At 47.9% G+C, this 20,877-nt stretch overlaps 1 protein-coding gene across 1 annotated transcript; it reads right to left on the bottom strand.

The window, feature by feature from the left end:
- Positions 1–9,963: 9,963 nt before the first annotated feature.
- On the bottom strand, positions 9,964–12,404 carry LOC109737251 (late embryogenesis abundant protein At5g17165). The gene is made up of 2 exons (XM_020296434.4): positions 12,126–12,404; positions 9,964–10,506 (listed from the first exon to the last, which is right to left on the bottom strand). Exons 1-2 carry the CDS (start codon positions 12,212–12,214, stop codon positions 10,233–10,235), a joined length of 363 nt encoding a protein of 120 aa, XP_020152023.1. The 5' UTR covers positions 12,215–12,404; the 3' UTR covers positions 9,964–10,232.
- Positions 12,405–20,877: the final 8,473 nt, after the last annotated feature.

Here is a 20,877-nt window from a genome sequence, read left to right as displayed (position 1 = left end):
AAGATCTAGCAGGGTAGTAAAAATGAAAACTACCAAGGGGTCGTGGGCGATGGCGAAGAACACGGACGAACAGGACGAACTCTACTGCAGATCTGTTTCACGGGGCCGCAAGAACTTACAGGGGCTGGCGAGCCGCGGAGGTCGTCGCGTTTCTCTGGTCAAATCAGGGTGATGCAGCGGCCGGAGTTGGTGAAGACAAGAAGACCCGCGGCGGCGGTAGCAGCAGAGCTCGAGCAGGGGAGCAGTGGCGCGAGGAAGAAGAGAGGAGTGGCTGAAGGCCCGTCGGGCCGGACTATTTATAAGGGCGAGCTCATAAGTGGGCGCGAGAAACGAGGAGACCACGGCGTGGTTATCTCCCCACGAAACGCCTCGATTTTCGGGATGGCAGTAAAGATAAGATCCGTTGCGGATATGGTGGAGTAAAAAATGGGTGTAATGGAAAATGACGTCACGGCGGATTACCCGGAGTCCGGAGGATGACGTCACGCCGGGTTATGGCCTTCACACAATTGTAAGCCGGAGATTTTCTGTCGAAAGGATTGAAGATTGACATGAGCCGGCTCACATGAATCTGGGGCCTAATGTTGAGGATATAGACCTTAGAGTCACCCGCCAGAAGGGGCCGGGTTACTTATAATGGTCATCGCCAGAAGCCCGACGACAAGCGTGAAGACGGTGGGCCAGAGATGGGCTTAAGACCCGGAGATGGCTTAAGGCCCGTAGTTACAATTATCATTATGGTAGAACTTGTAGTATAAGGCAAGAATAGTTGAGAGTCCGAGCCGGACACTCTTATGAGCCGGCCGGGACTCTGAGAGCTGCTGGGCGTCAGCCTCCCTATATAAAGGGACGACCCGGCAGCGGTTTAGGGACAAGAAAGATCTCATCGAGAACCAGGCATAGCAGTTAAGCTCCCTGGTCATCGAAACCCTAATCAATACCACCTCAACTGGACGTAGGCTTTTACCTTCACCGTAAGGGTCCGAACCAGTATAAACCCTCGTGTTCCTTGTCCCGTTAACCCCTTCAAGCTTCCTAGCGGCGATGGCTCCACGACTAAGTCCTAGCTTGAGGACATCTGCCGTGACAATTCCACGACACCACCTTTTTTCTTGCTCGTTCTTGTGCTGAACTTGTATCAGTTGCATTTATTCAGAACATTCTACACTGGATACCCGTCGAAAAGATGCATGATTCCACATGGCTGTCGAGACGCCATCTTTATTGGGAAAGAGCCTGCCAACAGATAAGTCTCGACCACTCAAAATTCACACAAAGTTCAAAAAAAATTCACACCAGAGACTCCTTCATCAAACACCAGCCAAATGCAATTCAGGTCCCTTTCAATGCTTGAATTCCAGACACAGGCTGGTCTAAAACCAAGGGCAAAACCAACCCCCAAAAACGCAATGTCAAGATCTTCAATCTGCAACACCAGGCTCACAACAGACTCATTCTAGAGTATTAGAGTACTCGTAGCCGATTTGCACAGTCTGTTCAGATCTCATCGCTTGTTGTTTAGCTGATGAATGAGCTCTTTTGCTAGTGATATGTGGCTGCGTGAAATAGGAGTAGATCAATTACATATCAATGTCAGCGTTTACAGTTGATTAGCATGGCATCTGCTCATTGCATTGCAAACCTATTTAAGTGTCTGTATAAGGGCAAGTTCACTGGTTCCTGTTGCTCTTCTTCCACTACTTTCAGAACAGACATCATGCCTGGATTCCTGGTGAATGAACAAGCCCTATCAGAACTAAAATGAATCTCAACACTTGAGAGCATCTCCAATAGAAGACGCAAATTTGGAGATGTAAAAATTTACATCTCCAAAAAGTGCCTTTTGCATCTCCAAAAAAGGGCCAACTCCAAAAGATGAAGCAAAACGGAGATGTAAAAGTGCAACTCCAATAGGTGATGCAAATCGGAGATGTAAAAACTAGTTGGCGGCGGCCGAATCGGCGCGGTGGCAGTGTGGACAGCGGTGGCGCGGCGCGATGCAGGGCGGCGGCGGAGGAGCATCGAAGGGGCGGCGGGGGTGGCGAATCGGTGTGGCGGTGGCGTGAATCGGGGTGGTGGAGCAGCAACGATTCGAGGAGGACGAACGGCGTAGGGACAACGGCGGTGGAGGAGGGCCTCTTTGGCCGGAGGAGGGAGCCAGGCCCGCCGGCGGCAGCCAATCGCCCGTCGTAGCCGCGTCCGGCTTCAAAATTTTGGCCGGCCGAGGTTGGTTCGCCGCCAGGTTGCGCCCCCGCGCCATCTGCCGATCCACGCCTCCACCACGTGGCTTGGCGGCCCACTGCTTCTTCGTAGGCAGCTCCGGCGCGACGACAACTAGCTGAGGTGGGGCAAATCCGGGGCAGCGGCATGGAGGCGGAGGCCAAATTGGGGACCGTGGTCGCGCCGACGGCGGCTGCGGCGAGGTGGGTCAGACCAGCGGCTGGCGGGCGGCGCGGCGAGGTCATAGGCGTCGGCCATGGCGGCGGCCGGCCATCGGGCGGACGGGCGGTGGTCGCGTGGAAGAAATGAAGGCAGTTGGGCGGTTGGCGCGTGAGCGCCGTTTTTACATCTCATGTAGGTGGAGATGCATATTTGCACCACGAGGTGTTGTATTTTACATCTACGGGAGGCGGAGATATTTTTTTCTTTGCATCTATATCATATGTTGGAGAGGGGTTTTTGGGCCTCAGAGATGCAAAGTTAATTATTTTTATATCTACATCACTTATTGAAGACGCTCTGATACCCACGAAAAAAGAACATGAATCTACACGACCGTCCAAGTCGAGGCTCCGCGCAAACGTGAACAATGAACAACGTCTTTATTCACATGGGTAAAAGATGTTCTGACATTTTGTCAGTTGCATATTAGCATATCAGATACTGTGCTCATAACTGATTAGCGCAGAGCAGTTTTTTTTGGTAACTAAAAACTTCTACCTGCAAATAACATGGAAAATTTTACCAGGTGGATATTCTGCTATAACTAAATTGGACACCTTTCTGAATTGATACCCAAATTGGTAAATTTGTGAACATTGCCCTCCAAAGAAGTATGAATCCACGTGACCGTCGAGGCTGTGCAGTTCCTGAGTCCTGAACAATATCTTCACTCACACACAAAAAAAAAGTCCGGCTGATCATTCAACAAATCATCAAACACGGCCTAAACCCTACAGTGAATGATTGGTCCGAAACCTAAGCCAACCTCAGTACTGCCAAGATCTAAAAAAAATGAAATATAAGATAGTCATGCATTAGAGTATTTGTAGCTGATTTGCACACGTAATACTGATTCTGAGCGGTTAGTTAATGTTCGTCTTCGGAACTTGCGTCAGATAAATATATCTATACTAGTGTCCCTCAAAAATATCTACATTGACCCTAAAAAACATATTTATATTAGAGTACTTGCAGCTGATTTGCACGATCTGTTCAGATCTCATCACCTGTTCTTTAGCTCATTTACGGGTGCTTCATTAGTGATCATGCGGGGTTTCAAATCCTTTGATTACGTATTCATGTCAGTGTTTACAGTTTGATTAGCAAAGCATCTGCTCATTGCATTGGCAAAGAAAACATCTTCTACCGTATGCAATGACAGGTTCACTGATTCCGCAAGAACTGTGGCTCTGCTTCTTAATATTTTTCGACAAAAGGGTGAATTTTATTGATTCAAAATGAAGCATAAAGCGGATACAAACACAATGCTGCATAGTTAGGATGCACACAGCCCAGCTCTGCTTCTTAACTGGACGCCTTCTAAAGTGAATCTCAGACACCCGATTCCTTGTGACTGTCGCATGTTGTCGATGTCGAATCATGAACGCCATCTTTACTCAGAGATGCTGCACGGCTGATGGGTCTCGACCACACAGCAATTCAGAGCATGAGACACGTTGATCAAACGCCCTCCAAACGAAATTCAGTCACATTTTATTCAGGTCCCTGTCAATACAGAATGCCCGAGGGAGACTGCTTTCAAACCAAAACCAACCCCCAGAAGACCATAGCAGAAATCTTCAATTTGCAGCATCAAGCTTGGAGAAGAGGGAGTATATCACATCCACAAATGGCACACCCATCGTCATCACACATCTTTTGCTCGTTCCTGCCCTGTACTTGTGGTCAGTTGCATCTTCGCAGCCGATTTGCGCCATCAGTGTTCTGACTACACTGTTGCTCTTCTTCCACTACCTTCAGAAGAAATCCTATCACGAATGGATTCAGAACCTTGTGCGTATGCGTGTGCGTGTGCGTGTGCGTGCAGGTGGCACGGAAAATTTCGAAAACTGAACTGGACACCCTTATAAAATGAATCCCAACACCGGATTCCACGTGACTGTCTTAATGCCGATGTCGAGACGCCCCTGGAATACTGAATCATGAACACCATCTTTATTCAGAAATGCTGACCGGCAGACGTGCCTCGGCCACAGAACAATTCAGGGCATGAGACACGTTGATCAAACACCGTCCAAATAAAATTCAGTCGCATTGCGTCCAGGTCCCTGTCAATACTGAATGCCCAAAACCATCCCCCAAAAGAGCATTGCAAGAAGCTCCAACTTGCAACAACAATTCAGAGCAAAGACCTGTAATAAAATGGTTTTATGCGTGAGTGCATGTCAGCCACCAACAGCATGGCACACTTTTTTTTTCCATTCTTTGTTCTCAACTTATACCAGTTGCATGTTCGTAGCTGATTTACACCTGTTGACTTGCCATTGCCTGTTTGTTTAGCTATGATTTCTGTGTGTTTATATAGTGTTATTTCTTTGGGATGTTTATATAGTGTTATGACCACGTGTAGTGTTTTTTTAGCATGTTTGCATGGTCCGCTCACATCTCATCATTAGTATTTTCCTGATTAAGAGCATGTACAACCACAACAAGCAGAATCCGGACTGGGCGTGGATGGTGACCGGTCATCACACAAAAATTCGATTCGACAATTGGATGCCTTATTTTCAATTCATCAAATTCATACAATTACATGCAACGTAAAACTAATCTAAATTTGCGACGGTGACCATCCTTGTTGTTCCTCCCGTGCAGGGCCGTCTCCAGGAGAAAATCAAAATGAGGTCCTAAATTTTTTTAAAATCATATACTTGAATGGCTAATATAACCATGACATACACCCAATTAATTATAGGCTTTTAGGTAGATGATATAAAAGACAAAGACGGACCTTGATTATGAACTTACAAAAATCTTGGATGTGTTATAGCTTGACTATCTTGCCAAAATAATTTGACGTCGCAGAAAAGGATGCATTTTTTCAATAAACTGATGCACATATACAACAAAATTGAAAAAAATTATATAATTAATCAATGTAGTATTTTCCAGTTCTCGAAAAAAAATAGTACGGAATATTTGCCAAGATGAAGGCTGAAAAATAATAGTAGATCGTTTTTTTCAGCCATTCATTAATCAAGTAATCTTCCATCAGTTGAGTAAGCAGCTCAAATCGATCTCTAATCAATCGCTGGGCCTCTCTTTTTTTAGAGTCATAATCAATCTAATCTAATCAATCGCTGAGTTTTTATTTTCGAGAATCTTCAATCGCTGAGCTAGGGGCCTCGGAGTGAATAGTGTGCGTGCATGTGTACAGGCTTCAAATCAATCGCCACCAGAGGGCAGGTCAGGTGTGGGTTGTGTGCTGGGCTTTTTTCTTTCCCCTGACTTATGACCTGCTGGACTGGGGCCCTGTGCGGTCGGGCAATTTGGCCTCCCTTGTACACGGGCCTGCGCCCGTGTACATGTCTGGCAGCAGGCTGAGCCCCTCGGAGTGAAGGGATGGTCGCCGGCTAGGTAGAATAGGCCTTGGGACATGGACCAGCTCACAGGACTCGAGGCTTCGCTGTCTCCCATGCCTTAATCCTCCTTGTCGGAGCCCGTGGCCTCGATGTCGCTGGTTGATGTGAGATCGATAGTGGACGTGGCCGGGCGGTCCGGCCTGACGGCGTGCTACTCCGCCTCCACGTGCATCCGTGCATGGTGCCTAGCAAGGCGGGCACATGTCGCTTCCACAACGTGCTTGTCGTACCCACGTTGCCGTTACCTCTAGGTCGGAGCCCGAACCCGTTGGGACGGCGCGCCACCAAAGGGGTTGCGCTACCATCCCGGGGTTCAGGTGCCAGACAGACTGTAGCGGGTCCGTTGAGGCAAGGGTACATCGCCTCCCACCACAAGCCACGGCGGATCCAATCACCATTTGCGCAGACGCAATGAATTCCTGTCGGAACCGCTCCGTCTGTGGCCAGGCGCACTCCTCCCGGAGTAGTGGAGAGCCGCACGAACCGCAAGCAACATCGTCCCAATCGACGAATCTAGACCTCTCGGAGTCAGATCCATTGTCTGCCATGCCGGAGATGGCCGAAGTTCGCTGGAAAAGAGTTAGGGCGGAGAGGAGTGGAGTGGCTAGGGTTTGGTCCGGAGTGGGGAATGGGATGGTTTATGTGGGGGCGAGTGGACCATAGTGGGCCGGAACTGACGAGACTTGCGCGTTCGGGCGTCCCCATGTCCGCCCCCACGTATGGGTTAAATATAGGGGTTGCCGGTCAGTTTGGGCATTTGAGCTGTGTTTCCGGCGTCTGGTTGGGTAGCAATTTTACGTACCAACAGTGACCGGGTAGGTCACCCGGGTGTTCGGGGCTTCCGGTGTAGATGCTTTTATGGGTGATGTGGCTGATTGTCACCGTGTCGCAAATCTGAACTTTGAATCCTTGTAAAACAAAACTCTACACTCTGGTGTGTTTCGGGCTTTTGATCTGGTTTGATCTTTCCGATCCACAACTCTTTTCACCGGCGATGGTTACTGCTCCGGTGCGCTGGTCATTTGGGGCCTTAGTACGACGACTTTTGACTGTCTACTACAACAAGGTTTGCCCGGCTCCGGTGATGGAGGGGCGATGACAGCGGCGCGCCTTCGGCTCGCTCCAATACTTGTAGTCGTCGCTAGGTGGTCCATAGATCTGGTTGTAATTTTTATTACCTGTTGTGTTCTCTATACTGCCATGATTGATGAATAGATTGAAAATTTCTCTCGGAAAAAAAAATCCTTGTAAAACGAATCTCTACACTGGATACCCATCGGAAGGATGCATGATTCCAAATGACTGTCGATGTTCAGGCGCCCACAGCGCTGAATCATGAACGCCATCTTTATTCGGAAAAGCTGCCGATAGATTAAGTCTCGCCCACTCAAAATTCACATCAGAGCCCTTCCATACTGAATGCCTGACACAGACTGGTCTCAAACCATAGCTGATTTGTACAGCTCGTTCAGATCGCATCACTCACTTGTTGTTTACCTGATGTATGAGCACTTTGTTAGTGATCTATTGCATATTCAAGTTAGCGTTTATATTTGATTAGCAATACATCTGCCCATTGCATTGCCAAAGCAAACCTTATGTATAGTGTCTGCAACTGCAAGGGAAAGTTTACTGATTCCAGTGGTTCTTCACTTCTTCTTGGACTACTTTCGGAACATATGTCATGGGAGATTTAACAGGGTAGATGTAGGCCTTGTTTGTTTCGGATTCTGTGACCGGATTCAGCTTTGCCAGTGAAGCTGAATCTGAAATCTGAAACAAAGAGCTATTTGAAATCAGCTTTGCCAGTGAAGCTGAATTTGGATTTAGGCCATTTTTAGTGTAATTTCTTAAAGCATCTCAAAGTGTACTTCGGAGGTGAAGCTGATTCTGCGAATCAGCTTTACCAGTGAAGCGAATCCATATATGATTAAAATCTAAGTGAAGCTGAAACAAACAGGGACGTAGAAGCCATGTCAAAGCTAAAGTGGGCACCTTAAAAAAATCGAAACATACACCCTTCTAAAATGAATCGCAACAATGGACACCAATGGTCCATGGAGAAAGAACAAGAATGAACATAACTGTCGACGTCGAACCATGAACACCGACTTTATTCAGAAAACCTACGGGCATATGGGTCTGGACTCAAGCAGGAAGTCCCCCCTCGATTCCGAGGCTGGGTCTCGACCCTCTTGTCAACGGCTTCTTCGCGTGTTCTGCTCAACGGGGTTCCTGGTACCCCAATAAAGCTTGGGCATGGTTTGAGGCAGGGGGGCCCTCTCTCCCCTCTTCTCTTTGTGCTTGCCATAGATCCGTTACACCACATCCTTCGGAAGGCCACTGAGCATGCAAAGCTACATCCTGTTGGTGGACAAGCCATGCCTATTAGGGCCTCCCTCTACGCGGATGATGCAGCGGTGTTTCTTGCCCCCATTAAGGACGACATCAAGTTCTTTGCTGACACTTTGAAGCGCTTTGGAGAGGTTACCGGATTGATCACAAACTGCAACAAAAGCCTTGTCGCTCCGATCCGGTGTGAAAGCATGGACCTCACTGACATCCTCCAACCTTTTCCGGCCAACCGCTCTTCCTTTCCGATGAAATATATTGGTCTCCCTCTGTCGGTCAAGAGGCTGAAGCGGATCCACTTCCAACCACTTGAGGATAAGATTGCTGCCCAACTTGCCCCTGGGATGGGAAAACATGTTGCTTCACCTGGAAGGGTTGTGTTGGTTAAATCCGTCCTTACTGCCATTGCCATTTACTACATGACGGTGTTGAATCTTCCGGTCGAAGTTTTGAACAAGATTGATGCTCTAAGGCGGGCTTACCTATGGGCGGGGTGCGACAAGGTCAATGGAGGCAAATGCAAGATTAACTGGGATCAAGTGTGCAGATCCAAGCTCCAGGGAGGCCTTCGTATCTTAAATCTGAAAAAGTTTGCCACTGCCCTCCGTATTCGATGGTTGTGGTTTGAATGAGTGGGGCTGGGGAACCCATGTGACAGTGCTGACCGTGACATCTTTGCGGCTGCTACCAAAGTGGAGATTGGTGATGGCCTCCGTGCTTCTTTCTGGGAGTCTGCCTGGCTTGGGGGGCTGAGGCCCAAAGATATTGCTCCCCGCATATTCTTGCTGTCTAGAAGAAAGAACTGCTCGGTCCAAAAGGCGATACACAATAACTTTTGGGTCTCCTAAATTAACATCAGCGCGGGCATCTCCGTTCATCATCTAACTGAGTTCGTCAATCTATGGGAAAAGCTCTCCCCCATTCACCTCAACCCAGAGAGGATGGATACCATCTCCTGGAAGCTAACGAATGATGGCCACTACTCCGCTGCATCGGCATATGAGGTCCAGTTCAGGGACTTAGTTGACACGGATCTTGTGCAAACGGTCTGGAAGAATTGGGCTCCTCCAAAATGCAAGTTTTTCGCTTGGCTTGTCATCAACAACAGGGTTTGGACGGCAGACCGGCTGCAGCAACGTAGATGGCCTAATTGCAACCTTTGCCCCCTTTGTAAACAAGTCCAAGAATCAGCGGCACACATTCTCTTCCAATACAGATACACAGCTAGAGTTTGGGCTTTGATCAAGGTTTGGCTTGGCCTTCATGACGTGAACCTCGTGAAGTGGGGTCACATGAATTCAGTTAAAGATTGGTGGAGTCTCAACGCGACCATGAAGACGCAGTCCAGAAAGCCGCTCATCTCCCTCATGCTACTCGTTTCGTGGGAAATTTGGAAGGAACGGAACGCATGGGTCTTCCGCAACTTGGCGGTGCCGGTTGGTGTTATTGTTGCTAGGATCAAAGATGAGTGTAATCTGTGGTGTCTCGCCGGTGCGAAGCATTTGTGTAATTCAATGTCGCGAGAGTGATGTTTTGTAATTCGGCCGTTGGCCACAAACTCTAAACCTTCTTCCTTATTTTTATTCAATGAAAATGGCAAATCTTTTGCCGAGTTTCAAAAAATATGGGTCTGGACCACACAGCAAATTCACAGCGTGATACACGTTGATCAAACCCCAGCCAAATGCAGCTCAGTCACGATGTGTTCAAGTCCCTGTCTATACTGAATGCCTGACAGAGAACGTCCCCAAAAGAGCAAAATTTGCACAATCAAGAGACGCAGCGGTTACCAAACACTTGCAATAGTACCGGTTTAAGACGGGAGTACATCACAGCCACCAACATCAGTGTCATCATCATCATCACACATCTTCTGCTCGCTCTTATTCCAGGCAGCAACACCGCAATACTACTACTGGTTCTGGTGCCTGCCATGTCTGTACTATAGCACAAGCACACTACTGTAGATTATAATTAGGTGGGTGGTCGAGCCCAGCTAAGCGGAGTGATAGAGATGTCGAGCTGGGCTATCGTCGTCTTGGTGGTCGCCGGCGATCAGGCGACGGGGGGCTTCTCGACGTCCTCGAGCGGGCGGAACCACACCTTCTGGTCCAGCACGGAGGCGCCACCATTCGCGGCGGCGCTGGCCGGCGCGAGGGTGGCGGCCAGCTTGGGGTCGACCGCGGCGGGGCCGAAGACGCCGGTGGTGGGGTGAGGGCCCCAGTACTTGTCTGGGCTCCCGGCGCCGCCGATCACATCGTCCGGCACGAAGGCCGGGCGCACCTGCTCGTCCACGTTCTTGTCGTAGGCCGACGCGTGCACCGCCCTCCTGAAAAACAAACACCAAAACCGGACCGTTGGTTAATGAGGTCGTTGTATCATATTCCTATACCACGGTACCACGTTGACTTGATGGTAGCATATCAACAAGATCTTAAAGGTGGACAACCAATAAGTGAACGTTAAGATTTTTTTTTGTATAAAAAAGTTTGTATCTTGGCCAGATCGCTGTCCGCTTTCCATTAAGTTTTTTTTAAAGCCTTTTTTCTCTGCTGCCGTGGGCAGCGCAGACCACAAAGTGTGGTAGGTGTCCGGAACGCCGGGTTCTAGAGAGAAACGCACGCAAAGAGTGCCGTGCCGTGCCGGTTCGACGCCCGTCAGTTTTTCTTTCCGTGTGACACGCGCTCTACGCATGGAGGCACGAAGCATGCCGCTTGGGCCACGCTCACACGCACGTCTGGGGCCAGGCAGCAAAGAGGGGATGACAAAGTAGGGGGGAGAAGGTGGAGCGGAACGACGGCCAAGGCAGGAGGCGTCGTCGGTGGGTGTGGGTGGGTCTTGTGGATAAGACCGGTGCCGTCATCCTACTCACCCTAGCTTGTACGTGCACCCAGCACCCCGTACACCCCAGGAACAAGGCCCGTCCCGATCGGACGGTTCAGATCCGGAACCCAGAACAAGGCGACACGAAACGGAACGGAGTGGAACCGTACAGGGCTCATCTGCCCCTGGATCTGACGGCAACTCCGTGGGCGCCACCACCCACCTCTCTCCTCCCTTGCAAAAGGAAAAAGGAAAAAATAAAGCTCTCCTCGCGCCTGCCCCACCCCACCCGTCCCGTCCCTTGGAGTAAAAACCAAGGGAGCGCGCAGGCCGGCAGATGGCGGGTGGACAGCCACCGCGCACCTACCCGTCCTCCCATTCGCCGACGTGAAAAAATCTCCCCGAAAGAAACGACCGAGGAGAGCGATGCGTCCCATTGCCTGCGCACTGTGAACAACAACAACTTACTGGAGTACAAGGAGCAATAAATATCCGTCCACCGTCCCTTCCTCGCCTATGCTTCCCATCTCCATGGATCTATCCTTCTCTTGTGTGGTGGAGCTCTCCCGTGGGCTCAAGATTCACCGAGGCATCCTGTGGCTGTGTTGCCACAGATCGTTGACGCGTATGGGCAGGAGATCAATCAATCCTTTTCCTTTTCCCTAGGGACTGACTAAACAAGTTTGTGAAACTGAAACTTTTTCAGAGAGAGAAAAATGCATTTCTGCCCTGCTTTTTATACATAAAGAACTTTGTGGGTGTTTCCAAAGCGATAAAGAAACTGAAACACACAATCTTTCTATCTTTGGGTTGGAAAATGTCTAGGCAAGTTTTAGCATGGTGCCTATCCCACAACGCCGCTTCAAAGAACAGGGGTTAATCATTCACAGAGCGAGATGATGCTATGCTTGTGTGAGGGGAACCAACCAGTGCCAACGGCACCGCAGGCGAGGGCGCAATAACAAGTAGAGTACAAGAACTAGAACTAGCACTACGGACCTCCATGAGAACAAGAACAAGATCTTGCAGCTAGAGTAGCAGTAGTACTAGCACTAGAACTGATTTACTTGGAACATGTACTAGTCTGTTTTTCACGGCCGGCTCACAGGAGGCATGTGAGCATACCTCGGGGAGGCGTTGGCCTTGCCGGCGAGGACGCGCGCGACGAGGCTCCCAGCGATCACCCGCCCCTTGGAGCTAGCCACTGCTGCCATGCAAAGGTCGAGCTGCCGAGAGGGAGGAAGACGAAGGTGAAGGACAAAGAGAGGCTCTGCTCTGCTCCGAGACGGTTGGGTTGAGTGGGTTTCGCTTGTGTGTGTGTGTGTGTGTGTGTGGATGGACTCCTCAGTTCCACACCGCTCTGCCTGCTATTTATAGCAGCGCCCAGCCGAGGGGGCAGGGAAGGAATACCGGGGGCGAAGCGAATGAGGAGACGAGGGAGCAGCCGTGGTGACGGCAACCCTGGGTGCTAATCGCGATCGGCGCAGGCCAACTAACTGCACACCGTTTCTTCTCGGAAAAAAAATACTTACGTGTATTGGGTGCTAGCCATGCCATGCCCGTATCGTGTGCGTGTGCGAGTAGTCATGCACGTATCGCGCGTACGCACCGGATCACGCGCCGATCATGGACGGCGGAAAGAGGCCACGCGGCGATCAGTTGTTTTGATCGTATTTCGCAAAACAAAAGAGTGTTGATACCAGATTTTGGCACCGCCAAGAACTTAATTAAGATAGTCTTAAATGGAGAAGTGCTTAAAGTGAGAAAGTTCCGTATCGTCAAAAGGAAAAACTTTGATATTTGGGCCATAGTTATCCGGTCTCATCTCTAAGGCCGAAGTTGTGTTTGAAATACTCAGATTTTGTATTCAGAACACTATTCGGTTGATTACGCCCCCAAGATGGCCTCATATGGGAAAGTTTCTACACGGATTGTCTTCGTCTCGTCGAAACGATCGATTTTGATATAAAGAACGTCTAAATCGGAGATCGTATGCAAAAGTTAGAGCCAAAACTATGTGCTGCAAAAGTTTGCCCCGGAAGTTCCGGGCAAAACTTCCGGGCAGGTTCCGGGCTAAACAGAAACTTTGCACGCGGTGCGCCCCGAAAACTGGAATTTTAACATTATTTACAGATTTGAGGGGCCGATTTCGACATCAAGATGAAAAAATGATCAACTAAGGAATTTTTCTCCATTGCAAGATCTACAACTTTGCTTTTGGGACCATCGCGATCCGAAGCCATATGCGACCTGCAGGAGCTGTGCAAGAGGGCTACTTGATGTAATTTTAGCCCGGAAGTTCCGGGCTGACCGGAAGTTCCGGCCCTCGTGGTCCGAGTTAGGTTATCTTTTGATGTTTTAGACGGGATTTAAGTCCTTTTCTTGTACGGAAAGTCCAGCCGCCTCATTTATATGTAAGAGGTGACGGCCGATTGAATAACAACACACAATCGAACATATCAATCTATCATCTTTTACCTTTACCTTTATCTCTCTCCCTTGTTCTTCTTCTTCCTCGTTCTTCGTTAGTTCTTCTTCATTGCAGGGCGGCGAACCTCGAGGCCCTAGGGGCGATCAGGTTGACCTAGGGCAGCCCATAGCCGCCGCGCGCCCTGACAGGGTCCCTCCCGGGTGTGTGGGGTTTTGGGTCGTCAAAAGCACCCGCCGGATTGCCTGCGTATCGCGCTTCCGGCCGGGTCTCCTTCGACGTGAGCTGCGGTGCATCACCCCCGGCGTCGAGGGTACACGGTGACGTGTTCGTGTGCGAACACACTTTTTGGCGACTTCGCTGGGGACGAAAGATCAAGAATCATCATCAACCATGTATAATCTCCCCAAGCCCTCAGAAGTTGACGCCGATAACATCATTAAGCCCGGTCTTGATGAACTATCGGATGAACATCGCCAAGCCTATGAAGCGCGCAAGAAGCAGCGTGAAGAGGCTTTTGAGGCGCTCAAGAAGAAGCGCGAGGAGGAGGATTTGGAAGCGTTTCTTTCAAGTTTCAAGAAGGACCGTCAAGGCAACATCACTCCGGTTGGAAACGTCAATCTTCCTCCCCTCATCGACGAACAAGATGTAATCACTGTGAGTAAAGTTTTTTCTCCAGAGCAAGTGGCTGTGATTGAACGTCCTGTTAGTAAGGGTAATCTGATGGCATACAATTCTTTTGTGGCTAGTGCTAATGCTCAGAAAAATATGCCTCCATCATCCAGTGGTACTGTTGGTATATCTGAAAACCCTACTCCAATTTTACCTATTTCATCGGCACCACCTATGCAACCACAATATAATATGTCGTTGAATTTTTACCCTACTCAAACCAACCAGCTTGTGGCTGCACCTACATACCCTAATCCTATTATGAGTGTACCCAATTTGGCGTCAACGCCGAATCACTTTGTCACACCACCCATAGGCGCAAGCATGTTTGGTCTTCCGCCGAATTATGGTTCGGCCCCCATCCCACAAGTTGCACCAATAGCTAGTACTCAGGTTGCTCCTATGTCATTGCCACAAACATCTTCATCTACCTCGGAACCAATTTTAGCTAAATTAAGGGAGGATTTGCATAAGATGTTTCTAGAAACTTTCGAAAACGAGCCGAAAGTAAAGAGTCGTGCGTACCAAAAGCCTTATCCTGAACACTTTGATGCAATTTCTTACCCTCAGGGTTATAAGATTCCTAATTTTGTTAAATTTAGTGGTGAGGGTACGAAAACGACTTGGGAGCATGTGAGTCAGTATCTAGCACAGTTGGGTGAAGCAGGTTCCATAGAAGAGTTGAAAGTGCGTTTATTTCCCTTGTCTTTAACTGGCACCACATTTTCATGGTTTGCTGCTTTACCACATGGTTCAATTCTCTTATGGTCGCAATTAGAGCAAAAGTTTCATGATCATTTTTATAGCGGTGATAATGAGCTGAAGTTGTCACATCTTACATCGGTTAGGCAAAAACATGATGAATCGGTCACCGATAATGTCAAGAGATTTAGAGATATAAAAAACCGATGTTATAGCTTAGTGATAACTGAGAAAGACTTGGCGGATCTTGTTCTTAATGGTTTGAAAACTCACATTAAAGAGAAGCTAGAAACTTATGAGTTTTTGAGCATTAACCAAGTCTTACAAAAAGCTTTGGCCCAAGAGAGTCGAAGTAAAGTGGTCCATATGTCTACAACCGATCGTCCTAGAATGCATATGGTTGAACACAATGATGATAATTCGGACGATGAGGTTGATGTCTATACTACTGAATTTGTTTGGTCCTCAAAGGCCAAACCTTATATGTGCAATGCTCTTAAGCCGATTCGCAAGAATCGTGATGAGGAAGTGAGGTTTACTTTTGATATATCAAAGTGTGATAAAATATTTGATGCTCTCTTGCAAGATAAGATGATTAGAATATCACACACCATACCGCCGTTTGAGGAGCTGAAACGGCGTGCTTATTGCAAGTACCATAATTCATTTTCTCATGCTACTAACGATTGCAATGTTTTCAGACGACGGATACAATCGGCCATTAATGATGGACGATTGAAACAACCCTTCTCGATGAACACCATGGACTTGGAGGGAAAGAAAATGTTGATTCGGCCGAGCATAGCCGAATCTGCTAATAAAGATAATGTTCTTATTGGTGAACCCAGGAAAGGCAAGGAGGGCGACAAAGTCTTGGGACGAGAGGTTGTGCTTGATAAGCAACCCAATGGCAAGGAAGTATTGAAGATCACCATAAAAAATCCTGCACTCGGGGGGCAACCACAAGTACAAAAAGATACTCATGTTAAATTTATCAAGCCCAAGAATTCAGAAGTTGGCAAGTGGGGGAAGAGTGAAGGTAAGCGCAAGCGAATCAGGCCAACTTTTGATATGTTGCTATCCAAATATGCAAGTCAAGCAGCCGGTTCTAGCTCTAATCAGCCATCACATTCAAAGCATTCAAGATTGCCTCGTGAGCAAGAGTTTCGACGCTATGCAAGGCCATATGGGTCATGGGCACCGACACCATGGATGTCACAACCCTCCTATGCGCCATATTACATGAGAGGCTTCAGTGGAGGATGGGGGCATCCCCCAATGGCTCCTTATGCTTTCCATATAGGGTGGGCAACACTTAGAAGGACTGCTCGCGAGAGGCTTTATTATCCCACACAAGGCCGTTTGAGCTATGGTGTTAATCGGCCAACAAAAATTTCTCCAAGTAAGGCCAACAAAAAAGTGTGGCGTGTTAAGTCATGTAATGCGGAAATTGCAGAATGTGACAAGCAAAAGGAGATCGAAAAGCCGATTGTTGGTAATCTGGCTACTTCTAATGGTGATATTGTTATTGTTCAGCAGGGTTCCATGGTTAGTGATCATGAGGCAAGCACAAGCAAGGCCAAACCAAGAGATCCCAAATATACTCAACCTAAGTGGTGTCCTCCCGGTTTAACCAAGACCATGAAAAGGAGATTACAACGCATGAGGAACCACGAGAAGGTAGAGCACAAAGAGGAGAGGCAAAGGGACGAATTGTTAAGTGAAATTCGGCCCATGGCACTCACAAAACAAGTGTGGAGGCCTAAACAAAAACAAAACACAGATGCTTCTACATTAGCTGCAGCAACGCCTTCACCACCAAAAGAGGATGATGCAACCCCTATTACATCGTCCACACCACCTGAAACATTCCCTTCAATTGAGGAAACTCTAAGCCCAATATACACATTGGGAGATGAAGATGAGATGGTGGATTACGAATCTACACCGGTTCTGGAAGGTATGGATATTAATATGGTGTATTACTTACCTGCCGAGTTTCGTGTTATAGGTGAAGAAGGGGAGGTGGCTCAACTGGATTTTGGTCCAAAGAACGCTATCTTCGAGAAGCCAAAAGAACCGGTGAAACACTTGAAGCCATTGTACCTCAAAGGTCATATTAACGGATCGCCGGTTGCAAGGATGCTCGTTGATGGTGGTGCTGTGGTAAATCTTATGCCCTACTCGGTCTTCAAGAAGTTGGGGTTAGATGATGATGCATTGATGAAGACCAATATGGTACTTAATGGATTTGAGGGTAAAGAAAAGACAGAGGCCAAAGGTGTGATGTGCATGGAACTCACCGTGGGAAGCAAAACTTTCGCCACCACATTCTTCATCGCCGAGGTGCAAGGTAACTATAATGTTATATTAGGCCGCGATTGGGTTCATGCTAACCAATGTGTGCCATCTACCATGCATCAATTCTTAATACAATGGGTCGATGATGAGGTAGAAGTCATTCACGCGGATAATTCGGCTTGTGTTGCTTTGGCCGATGCATCGTTGGATTGGAATCATCCGGATGTTACTTGCTTAACAGGGTGTGACCTCTCGGAGTTTGATTTCCTTAGTGCTACGAGGAACGGGTTCATTTCCATATCTTTAAAGCCGATTGGTGGTAATCGGTTCCAGGGTATGATGTAAACAAGAAGTTAAAATCAGTGGCCGGTATAGAATTATCGCCCTAAGCGTAAACATGGCCGATATAGAAATTATCGCCCTAAGCACATAAAATGGCCGATGGAGTGTTGACATCGTCCTTAGGAAAAGCATCATGCAAGTTATTTTTCGGCACACAAGTTTGCCGAAAAACAGGGGGGCATGTGTTGACACCAGATTTTGGCACGGCCAAGAACTTAATTAAGATGGCCTCAAATGGAGAAGTGCTCAAAGTGAGAAAGTTCCGTATCGTCAAAAGGAAAAACTTTGATATTTGGGCCATAGTCATCCGGTCTCATCTCTAAGGCCGAAGTTGTGTTCGAAGTACCCAGATTTTGTATTCAGAACACTATTCGGTTGATTTTTTTTGAAAGCTCAGGACAGTGAGGGCAACCCCCCACTGACTTTATATTAATTCAACAAACACAACTTAAAACTCCCTGGCCCTACATCAGGGGTGGATATGGTAAGTCCTCACCACCAGAGAGAGGGAGAAGAGTGTACAAACAAAAGCACAAGAGAAAAGGCTGTTGTATGCTAGATGGACGTGACAAAACTATCCACAAACGGCACCAAGGCCTCCTTGACTCTGTGCCTCATCATACCAAAATCGTTTTTGAATCTCAGAAGCCAGCCATCAACCGTAGGCAGCACCCCTCTAAAGTGCTTGTTGTTGCGTTCTTTCCACACACTCCAGGCCGCAATGACAAAGACCTCCATAAACATGGGGCTTGTCCACTTGTCCTTTGCCTCATGCACAAGCTGAAGCTGAAGCCTGTTTGCACCGTGTGCCCACTCGATCCCCAGCTTCCTCCAACACGTTCTACTGAAGGCACAATCGAAGAACAGATGTTCTACCGTCTCTTCTGGCGGGCTATCACAGAGGAGGCAAGTATACACATCATCTCGCAGTTTCATACCTCGCCTCTTCAGCATGTTTCTAGTGTTTAGCCTGTCCGCTAGAAGGAGCCACGCAAATACCCTCCACTTATTAGTGCATTTTGATTTACAGATCCATTTGAACGCATCATCCGCCACCACCTCACGGAAGCAATGATCGTAAAACTGCCTAGGAGCAAAGTCTCCGGATCCCCAGACGCATCTCCAGATGTCAGGGGCTTCACTCAATTCTGTCGAGGCCATGCTGCATTGAAGGTCACGCAATTCCTCCCTGGCTTGTGCAGAGATCGACAGCTGGAAATTATGCCCAAGTGTCGGAGCTGTCAGTAGCGCTTGCACCGAGACATCTTCGTTAGTAGCAAATGAAAACAGCCTGGGGTGGCTGTCACTGAGGATATTAGTGTGCCACAAATCTTTCCAAAACAGCACCGTGCTTCCATCTCACACCTCCACCGACGTGACCCCCCTGTAAGTTGATGTAAGCTGCAGGATGTCACGCCACCAGAATGATCCGCACTATTCGGTTTATTACGCCCCCAAGATGGCCTCATATGGGAAAAGTTTCTACATGGATTGTCTTCGTCTCGTCGAAACGATCGATTTTGATATAAAGAATGTCTAAATCGGAGTTCGTATGCAAAAGTTAGAGCCAAAACTATGTGCTGCATAAGTTTGCCCCGGAAGTTCCGGGCAAAACTTTCGGGGAGGTTCCGGGCAAAATAGAAACTTTGCACGCGGTGCGCCCCGAAAACTAGAATTTTAACATTATTTGCAGATTTGCGGGGCCGATTTCGACATCAAGATGACCTCGGATGAAAAAGCGATCAACTAAGGAATTTGTCTCCATTGCAAGATCTAGAGCTTTGCTTTTGGAACCATAGCGATCCGAAGCCATATGCGACTTGCAGGAGCTGTGCAAGAGGGCTACTTGATGTAATTTTAGCCCGGAAGTTCCGGCCCTCGTGGTCCGAGTTAGGTTATCTTTTGATGTTTTGGACGGGATTTGAGTCCTTTTCTTGTACGGAAAGTCCAGCTGCCTCATATATATGTAATAGGTGACGGCCGATTGAATAACAACACACAATCGAACATATCAATCTATCATCTTTTACCTTTACCTTTATCTCTCTCCCTTGTTCTTCTTCTTCCTTGTTCTTCGTTCGTTCTTCTTCATTGCAGGGCGGCGAACCTCGAGGCCCTAGGGGCAATCAGGTTGACCTAGGGCAGCCCATAGCCGTCGCGCGCCCTGACGGGGTCCCTCCCGGGCGTGTGGGGTTTCGGGTCCTCAAAAGCACCCGCCGGATTGCCTGCATACCGCGCTTCCAGCCGGGTCTCCTTCGACGTGAGCTGCGGTGCATCACCCCCGGCGTAGAGGGTACACGGTGACGTGTTTGTGTGCGAACAAAGAGTTGTTTTGATCGTAATCTTGCTTTTTAAGTGATTTGGTCTTGATCTTTAGCATAGCTCAACTAATTCGATCGCCATCTGTACTTTACGAAAATATAAGACTTTCCGCAAAAAAAAAAAAAATATAAGACGTTCTTTTACATACCAACGAAATGCATCTCCCGGCATGGAGACTCTGGTTGTGTGTGCACCCCCGCGGCCAACCCATCGTTCTCCGTGATGGGACCGCATTCTTGGGGATTCCATTCACATCACCGGCGTTGCGCCGTTTGATTTCATAGGGCTTTTCCCGGCCTTATTCTCCTTTTCTTGTTTTTTATTCTCCTTTTCTCTTTCTTTTTTTCCTATGAAGAGCCAAGCTGCTATATGGTTACCACTTTCGAAACATTGGAATTTTGTTATATGTGCAATTTTTTTCTTTTCTAGCCGGATGTGCCAAATGTTCAGTGGGTATAAATATGCAGTCAACAATCTGAACATAATAATCTTCCACCAAGTAAACAAACTAGCGTCAACTATAAAATGTAATCAACACTACTAGCACCCTCAGGTACCAATCTGATGTTTGATAGAAAGATTGAACATAAGAGAGAAACTAGAGTTATAGATGAGATGATGTTAGTGAAGATGTTGATGAAGTTGAGGCCTCCCATGATGATAGGAACATATTGGTGATGACGATGGCTTTGATTTCCCCCCTTTCGAAGGAAATTTTCCCCTGCAGAATTGCTCCGCCAGAGAGCAAAAGTTCTCCACCTCTGTATCCGCCTCGAGACGGCGGTGGCTGGTCCCGAAAGTCTTCTCTCTATTTTTAGGGTAAATGTCTTCATATAGGAGAAGGGCGTCGGAAGGGGAGCCACAAGTGCCCCACATGGCCAAGTGGCATGGCCCCTCTGGCATATTTTTCCTCCAGTATTTTTAATATATCCCAAGATAATTCTCTAAAGAATTTCACGTCAATTTAAGCTCCGGAGAATTGCTATGTATGCGGTCACTTTTTCAGGTCAGATTTTCAGTTGTCGATAATTTCCCTCCTTCGGTATATCTTGCAACTTAAGATAGAAAAGGCACTAGAATTGCATCACATTGTAGAATATAACATTGTAA

Source organism: Aegilops tauschii, chromosome 2 (genome assembly GCF_002575655.3).
Source record: "Aegilops tauschii subsp. strangulata cultivar AL8/78 chromosome 2, Aet v6.0, whole genome shotgun sequence".
Taxonomy (NCBI): Eukaryota; Viridiplantae; Streptophyta; class Magnoliopsida; order Poales; family Poaceae; genus Aegilops; species Aegilops tauschii.
The sequence above is the reverse complement of the archived record's forward strand: the minus strand, read 5'-3'. Positions and strand labels throughout refer to the sequence as shown.